Raw genomic sequence first — 7,989 nt, 5'->3', positions numbered from 1 at the left:
GTTGTGGCTCACGGGCCAAGCCGCTCCGCGGCATGTGGGATCTTCCCAGACCAGGGCTCGAACCCGTGTCCCCTGCATTAGCAGGCAGACCCTCAACCACTGCACCACCAGGGAAGCCCGTTATCTATGTTATATATAGTAGTGTGTATATGTCAATCCTAATCTCCCAGTTTATCCCTTCCCCCTTAACTGTAGCTTTATGTGTAAAAGGTTAAAAAATTATTCATTAAAGTCAAAAGCTGCAGAAACTGATGATGAATTCATTTTCATTATCACTTGTAAAGTATTAGATGTTATTTAAAGAGTGACTTTCTTAGGGACCTGGCAGAGGTCTTTATTTAATAAAACCTCATTTAATGCTCACTACTGCCCTGTGAGGTATGTATTATGATTCCGCTTTGCAGATGGAGAAATCAGAGAAGTGATTTGTGCAAGAGTAGTGGAAAGGAGATCCAGGATTCAAAACTGACTTCAAAGATGCTGCTCAGCCCAGACACTAAGAGGAGGCTAAGATCTACCACCCAGAGTCCAAACCCTACAAGTCATTCTGGCTCTTGGCACTAGAAGCTAAATCAGACTCCCAAGCCGGAATTCTGAAGCAGCTGGGGAATCAGCTGGGGCCCTTTAGTGAGCCCGTATTTTCTGGAGGTGAGAGATCATTTCTGGGGCCTAGGACAGGGCCTCCCATCTTTTTCATCTCTCTCTTGGCCCCATTGTTAGTCTCTGTCCCTTCTTAGTTTCTTCCCTCCACTGGGTTTTCTCTTCCCTGGATCATTGAGGGGCAGGCAACAGAGATGCAAGACTTTGCCTCTCCCTTCCTTTCTCTAACCACATAAATCCTTTTGCAGTTTTTTCCCCACTTGGTAACTACATAGAACATTATAAAATCACAAGAATGTTTAAGACCTTGCACTTCTGGTCTTTAATGAAATATAAGTGGAAGTCAACTTCATTGTTCCTTTGTCTTTTGCTGGCTCACCTCTGATGACCTTCAGGTACTCAGAGTCCCCCAATTGCCATGCTTTCCAGAAGCAAACCCCATTCCTCATTTTCCATATTTTTTTGGCAAATGCAGAATGAACAAGTGTTCTCCTCTCTTTTAATTGTGTGTTTCTTTGGAGAGTTTTTATTTAGAAAATTATAGTTTTGGATAATTAAGACGTTTACCCTTTTAACCTAGTCTGTCCATTTAATGTAGTAATTTCCAGCCATTGATCTTTTACCTCTAAAATAATGTTTCTCCTACTTCTCTGCTCCTACAGGTGTAAGCTCTTTCTAGCTTCCACTCTCTCCCATCTCCATCTGCCAGTTTTGATTTCTGGCCAACCCTAGACATATAGTAACTGCCAATTCACCTGGTGGGATCATGCCCTCAGTATAGAAACATGGTAGAAATTAGTCTGACATGCAAGTTCTTATGGCTCAAATGGCTATAGATGTGTTTCTTGATAAGAAAGGATCAATTCTGCATTCAAAATGTGGATCTAATGTGTGTTCTTTACAAGGTGAGGAAATGTGAATTATTTGTAAAGGTTATTCACTGGCAATACACGCATTCTGATTGGCATTTATCTATCATTTACGTCACATTTTTTTCAGCCACTCAGGCTGGATTGTTTATTACTTGTTATTTTCTATGCACTGTGCTAGACACTAGGGTTATGAAATAAATGACACTGTCCTTTAAGCACAAAATTTCTAATTCTATTCCTGAAGCTTTTACTAGTGACTCTGCTGACTTTGGGAAGTCATTAGTGGATCTCAGCTGCCCCAGTGTAAACTGAGGGGCTTGTATTAAGTGATCTCAATTTTAAAACCTCTAAAATCAGAGGCTACAGGAGATTTGACTTCTTAATTCAGTCACTAAGTTGCTCAGTGCCTTTGAACCTAATGTTTAGTCTCTGTATCTCAGTCTCCTCCTCTATAAAATAAATGGAAGGTATTAGAGCAAGTTTGGAAACGTGTATTCCAAGGAACTTTGTTAAAAGACCATTCTAGGAAGAAAGGGTTCTGTGTTCGAGAAGGTCTAGGAAACTCTGGAGTCAGAAGGTTTCTTAACTCCAGGACTTCTCAGAAACTTTACTATACCAATTTTGCTTCATGACTCTAAGCAGGAGATAGCAGATGTGTTTCCCAAATTTACTTGACAGTGGAATCCTTTTCCCCCAGAAGCATCTTTGTAGTACGAATAAATTGTCCTTCAGAATACATTTGGGCAATGAATTACTATATACCTTCTAAGGCCCTTTATTGCAGCAATACTGTCTATCCTTGGATCAATTTCATGTCACAGATATCTGCTAGTTTGTTCTAATATAGCTGTGCGGTGTGCACACTGCTGGGCTTCCTTTTTCTCTTCAAGTTGTGTTTACAGTTCTCTTGGTGCACAGGCTATAATGTCACCAACCCTGAATACATGGCCTGCAAAATCATGCATCTCATTAGCACTTCGGTCAATAGTGTCCAGAACAGTATGTTTTTTAGGGAAACATTCCAAAGGCTAGCACAGAGGAAGCTCCTTGGGAGAAACAGATGAGATAAATGAACATGAGAAATAATAGCATTAGTAGGGCTGATTTCCATGAAAACTCAAAAAAATGTATTTGACATTTTGATGACTAAACATAGTCTCTCCTGTCATAGGACTGCTGTTCCTGACCAAGACTGTTAAGAATCAGAGTAATAGAGCTGAGTGCCTCCATGCAAAAGTCTGTGTTCAACATCTGTCATGCTGGAGATCATTAATGTCCAATTGCATTCTATTGTCTTCATGTTACTCAACTTCATTTCATTGTCATTGCTTCAGCTGGGGATTAATCAACTATTTATGGGAAGACAGGAGTTGGAGTCAGGGCAGTCACAATGGGGTTTTAGTCTCAAGCAATGGTAAGGGAAGTAAGACACAGTTAAAAGACTCCTGATTTGTGGGAGCTTGTTGCTAATTTAATTAAACAAAAATATCTGAGAATAATGCCTACATAATCCATATTTCAAAAGGAGAAAGAACAAACTTGGTCTTAGTAAAGAATCCAGAAATGATTCTGGCTTGAATCTATTTGGAACTGGTTTCTTTGCCACTTTACTCTTCCTTAAGAGCTACAAAGAAGCTGAGATAAGAGAATCAAGTTAATGGTTTCTCTATAAATCAGCACATCACTATCAATAGTGGAAATCATGCTTCATTATTGTTTCTGAGGACAGCTGACACAACTGAAACATCCAAGTAGTATGACATATTTATAGCTTTATGAGGTGGGGGAAAAAGTCTTCCATTAGGAATTATTTTTTAAAACCTCACAAATCACTTAGATATTTCCATTTTGCACATGTATGCACATTATGATTAGTTTTATTAGATTTAAAAGTCAAATTAAATAATTAAGTGATTATCATCTCAATATATGTCCCCAAAACATTTATAAACCGGTGTCAGGGGGAATTGAGTATAAATTCTGAATTTGCCTAAGTATCCAAGCTCACGCAATCCAACTATATAGTAGGATAATATACATCTTTTACATACACATTCATATTTTTTTAAACCTTTTTTTTTTTTTTTAGATGTTGGGGGTAGGAGTTTATTAATTAATTTATTTTTGCTTTGTTGGGTCTTCATTCTGTGCGAGGGCTTTCTCTAGTTGTGGCAAGCGGGGGCCACTCTTCATCGCGGTGCGCGGGCCTCTCAGTATCGCGGCCTCTCTTGTTGCGGAGCACAGGCTCCAGACGCGCAGGCTCAGTAGTTGTGGCTCACGGGCCTAGTTGCTCCGCGGCATGTGGGATCTTCCCAGACCAGGGCTCGAACCCGTGTCCCCTGCATTAGCAGGCAGATTCTCAACAAGTGCGCCACCAGGGAAGCCCTAAACCATTTTTTAAATTGAAGTATAGTTAATTTACAATGTTGTGTTAGTTTCAGGTGTACAGCAAAGTGATTCAGTTTATATATATATTCTTTTTCAGATCTTTTTCCATTATAGGTTACTACAAAATATTGAATATAGTTCCCTGCGCTATACAGTAGGTCCTTGTTTATCTATTTTATATATAGGAGTGTGTATATGTTAATCCCAAACTCCTAATTTATCCCCCACCCGATCCCCTTTGGTAACCATAAGTTTGTTTTCTATGTCTGTGAGCATATCAATATCTTTTAATATGCTGTAATAAATTATTCTGCAGAAAACAGCCAAATTATTTGCATAGTAAAATTTCAGGTCTGAAATAATATTAGGACCTACTAGTTTGTACCAACTTGCTTAATAGCTAAAATAAAATGAATATACTCAATTGAATACATTCAATCAGCATTGTGCAAAACTGCCACACATCTTGACAAAGCGAAATTTTCTGACACTAAACGTCTAAATATCTTAAAATTTCAAGACCAACATATTCACACAAGTGATTTCTAATAATTTAAAAACCTTGGTTCAGTTTTTGGTAATGTAAGCTGCTCGCTGATATGGGAAAGGATGAACCAAGCCCTCCGCCCACCCCCACCTTGTTATTCTTTTGGGGACAGCCCGGCCACTCCAGATGGTGTGTTAGTGTTGGACATAGCTTTGGAGAAACTTCCAACAGACGAAGGCTGTAATGTCAGGATTTTGCCGTGCGTCGTCCCCCTTCCCCCCTGCAGTTCCCAGGGTAGGAAGGTGCTGAGATGGAAGCCGAGGGACGCCCGCCCACCTGCCACCACCTGTTTCCCTCCTTCAGCCCTCTGCTATAAATTCTCCTCCTTCAAAGATTCATCCAGAACTCTCCGACAGTTACTGCGGAAGAAGCGCTCCTTTCCTCTCTGAGCTTGGGGAAAGATTTTGTCTTCCAGAAAAAAGTCTCGGGCTTTCCCAGAGGACTTGAAAGACATTCCTCGAACCAGCGACACCAATTCTGCTGCAAGAAAGTTCCCTTCTCTTTTTCAACTTCACGTTGGGAAAATGACTTTCTCTTCCACATCTCAATTTCCCCTAAACTTTGGCAAGTGAAGAGACATCAATCTGGTTATCCAATAGGAGAGAAGGTGGGGCCCCGCACTCCCACTACAAACTTCGATTCCACACGGTTGCTTTGTGCATGACTTATTTGCTACGAAGAGCCAACTTGCAGAGCGGCTCCATACACCAGCCCACGCACAGGTCCTGAGCGGACCAGAGAGCTCGGCGCCTCCCTCTGTCCAGCGGGGGATGAAGTCCTGCAAGCCCAGCAACCCGGCGGCGGGAGCGCGTGCCGCGCCGCCGTGCGCGGGCGGCGCCGAGTGCGCGGGCACGTGCGCCGGGGAGGGGCGGCTGGAGAGCGCGGCGCGCAGGCGCCTAGCGGCCAACGCGCGCGAGCGCCGCCGGATGCAGGGGCTCAACACGGCTTTTGACCGTCTGCGCAGGGTGGTACCCCAATGGGGCCAGGATAAAAAACTGTCCAAGTACGAGACCCTGCAGATGGCGCTGAGCTACATCATGGCTCTGACCCGCATCCTGGCCGAGGCAGAGCGATTCGGCTCCGAGCGGGACTGGGTCAATCTCCACTGTGAGCACTTCGGCCGAGACCACTACCTTCCGTTCGCGGGCGCGAAGCTGCCGGGCGAGAGCGAGCCCTACGGCCAAAGGCTCTTCGGCTTCCAGCCCGAGCCCTTCCAGATGGCCAGTTAGGACGCACGACCCTGCCGGAATGAGACGCCCAGTGATCCGTGCTCTGGAGCCGTAACCTTCCCCCAAGTAGCTGGTCGGGTTATCGGTGGCGTAGGATGCATTCTTAGAATAAAATTTGCAAATTTCCAGGTTACTTTTATTCGCATCCCCAGTCCTAGGGACGCAATGACTTTATTGCTTTTCTTTTATTCCTCCTTAGGATGTTGTAGATTTCATTAATGGATCTTGGAATGGTTTTGATTGCTGAAAGTAATGCCCCCTCCCCCTTTTCTGGACTACCTTGAGAGAAAACAATCTTAAGAAAAATAGGATTAGGTTATACTGCAGGTTTAGCCCTCACTTTCTTAAACTTTGTAAGTTTGTCTTGTTAGGGTGAAGTTACAGTATCTGTTACTTGTGTATACTTAATACAGAGCTGCCTTCCTGTCTTGTAAATGCAGTTATGCTTAGTGCATTGTGTGTGCATGCATGAAGTAGTAGAAAGTTTTCTTCTTTTTTTTGGTAGTGGGCGTGAGTGCTCTGTATTTTTTAAAACTGTGTATACATTATTAAAATATAGATTTTGTAAAATATAATTAAAAACGTGGGTTTGTTTTTCATGCCAAGTGCCCTGCTAGTTTCCTGTTGGCACTAAAGGCCTGTTTGTTTGGGGGGGGTGATGATATTGAGTGCTTATCTGAGTAAAGATGTGGAGTGTTTAAATCTAATCCCACCAATTGGCAAAGTGCTGTTTTGTAATACTTCATTAAAAAAAGACAAGCTGATGAGAGTACAAGTAATTAATTTGAAAGTTTTCTCTATCAACTTGGAAATATAGATATATTTTTCATGGTTTTTAAAAAGATTAAATTAATTGAAATAATGTTTAGCTTTTAAGCAACTAGATTTACAGTTCCGTAATATTTTATTTTCCTTATTAAACCAATTACAAACTACTAATTCCTTACAAGTACCCAAATATATATTTGCATATATACATTTGTGTGTATATATATGTATATATGGCTTTTGGAAGTGATTTTCTTTTAATCAGTACCAGTTGAGCAATAAGGGCTTCACTACCATCAAGGCTAATCAAAAAAGGAGCAATATAATACACATGGTATTGGTTTGAATTACTTTTATAAATTAGCTTAACCATTGGATGAATAAACCAAGTCCTTAATGTAAAGAATGACTTGGTCAACAGCACTGCATGCTTTTGGGAGAATGTCTTGCTAATAATTGGAAAAAGCAAGGCTCTATGCATTTGGAACTTGGTCACAAGTCAACAAAAACAGCATTTCCCAAACCCTTTTATTACGTGGTCCAACACCTAACATCAAGGCACAGCCAGCCACCTATTTGCAGTTTATCTACAGAGTCTTCATCAAAATTTTTACTTTCTTAGTTATCCCTGATTATCAAAATCCTTTTGGTTTGTAATGAGCGGAAGTATCTTCCCCATAAACTAAAACTTACAAAATCACAAGTGTATCACTAGAAATCCATTGAGAGACTTAATGCTGAATTTCCCTTTCCTTCTGATATCTGTTAATAAGAAACTGAGGTGTGCTCAGGACTTTCCTTCCTCGGTGCAAATTAGAGAATAAAATGTTTAACCTCTTGACTTCAGCAGCTCTTAGAAGACATTATAGTTCCAGCAGACAACACGGCTCTAGAAGTGATGATGCCCAGACCACTTTCTCGTCCTACTCCACTCTGCAGTGGGTACTGGGGCTATGGCGACCCTAAGGGCATCTGCCTTCCTCACTATTTGGGCACAGTACTCTACTTATTTATACTTAAAATGCTTCATTAGTAACCCCAGTAAGTTTCTGGAGTTTGTAGAATGAAATAAAATCAGTGCTAAAATAGAATGTGTTAATCAGAGAGGATCTCACAGATGTATTCAGGTGGTTAGTCCTTTTTTTAGGTAGGGTGCACATTCCTCTCTCTGGACTGTAAATACCTTGCAAAAGAGAACCACACAGGGATAAACATGCAATATATATATTTGCTTATCAACTTAACAGTAGTTTCTTTTTTTTAAATTAATTTTTATTGGGGTATTGTTACTTTACAATGTTGTGTTAGTTTTTACTGTACAGCAAAACGAATCAGCTATACATATACATATACCCCCTCTTTTTTGGATTTGCTTCCCATTTAGGTCACCACAGTGCGTTAAGTAGAGTTCCCTGTAAGTAGAGGGAACTATGAGGGAACATTAAGTAGAGAACATGCTATACAGAATGTTCTCATTAGTTATCTATTTTATACCTAGTATCAACAGTATATATGTGTCAATCCCAATCTCCCAATTCCTCGCACCGCCCCCTTTCCCCCTTGGTATCCATACATTTGTTCTCTA

At 41.1% G+C, this 7,989-nt stretch overlaps 1 protein-coding gene across 1 annotated transcript; it reads left to right on the top strand.

Moving 5' to 3' along the window:
- The first annotated feature begins 5,177 nt into the window (after positions 1-5,177).
- On the top strand, positions 5,178-6,443 carry ATOH7 (atonal bHLH transcription factor 7). The gene has a single exon (XM_024132054.2). It carries the CDS (start codon positions 5,178-5,180, stop codon positions 5,634-5,636), a length of 459 nt encoding a protein of 152 aa, XP_023987822.1. The 3' UTR covers positions 5,637-6,443.
- The last annotated feature ends 1,546 nt before the right edge of the window (positions 6,444-7,989 follow it).

Source organism: Physeter macrocephalus, chromosome 20 (assembly GCF_002837175.3).
Source record: "Physeter macrocephalus isolate SW-GA chromosome 20, ASM283717v5, whole genome shotgun sequence".
Lineage (NCBI taxonomy): Eukaryota > Metazoa > Chordata > Mammalia > Artiodactyla > Physeteridae > Physeter > Physeter macrocephalus.
Note: the sequence above shows the minus strand (reverse complement) of the source record. Positions and strands in the feature narration are given on the sequence as shown.

Bases quoted from the DNA above. Each gene is read 5' to 3' on its own strand.
- ATOH7 (XM_024132054.2), top strand. From the start codon at position 5,178: ATGAAGTCCTGCAAGCCCAGCAACCCGGCGGCGGGAGCGCGTGCCGCG.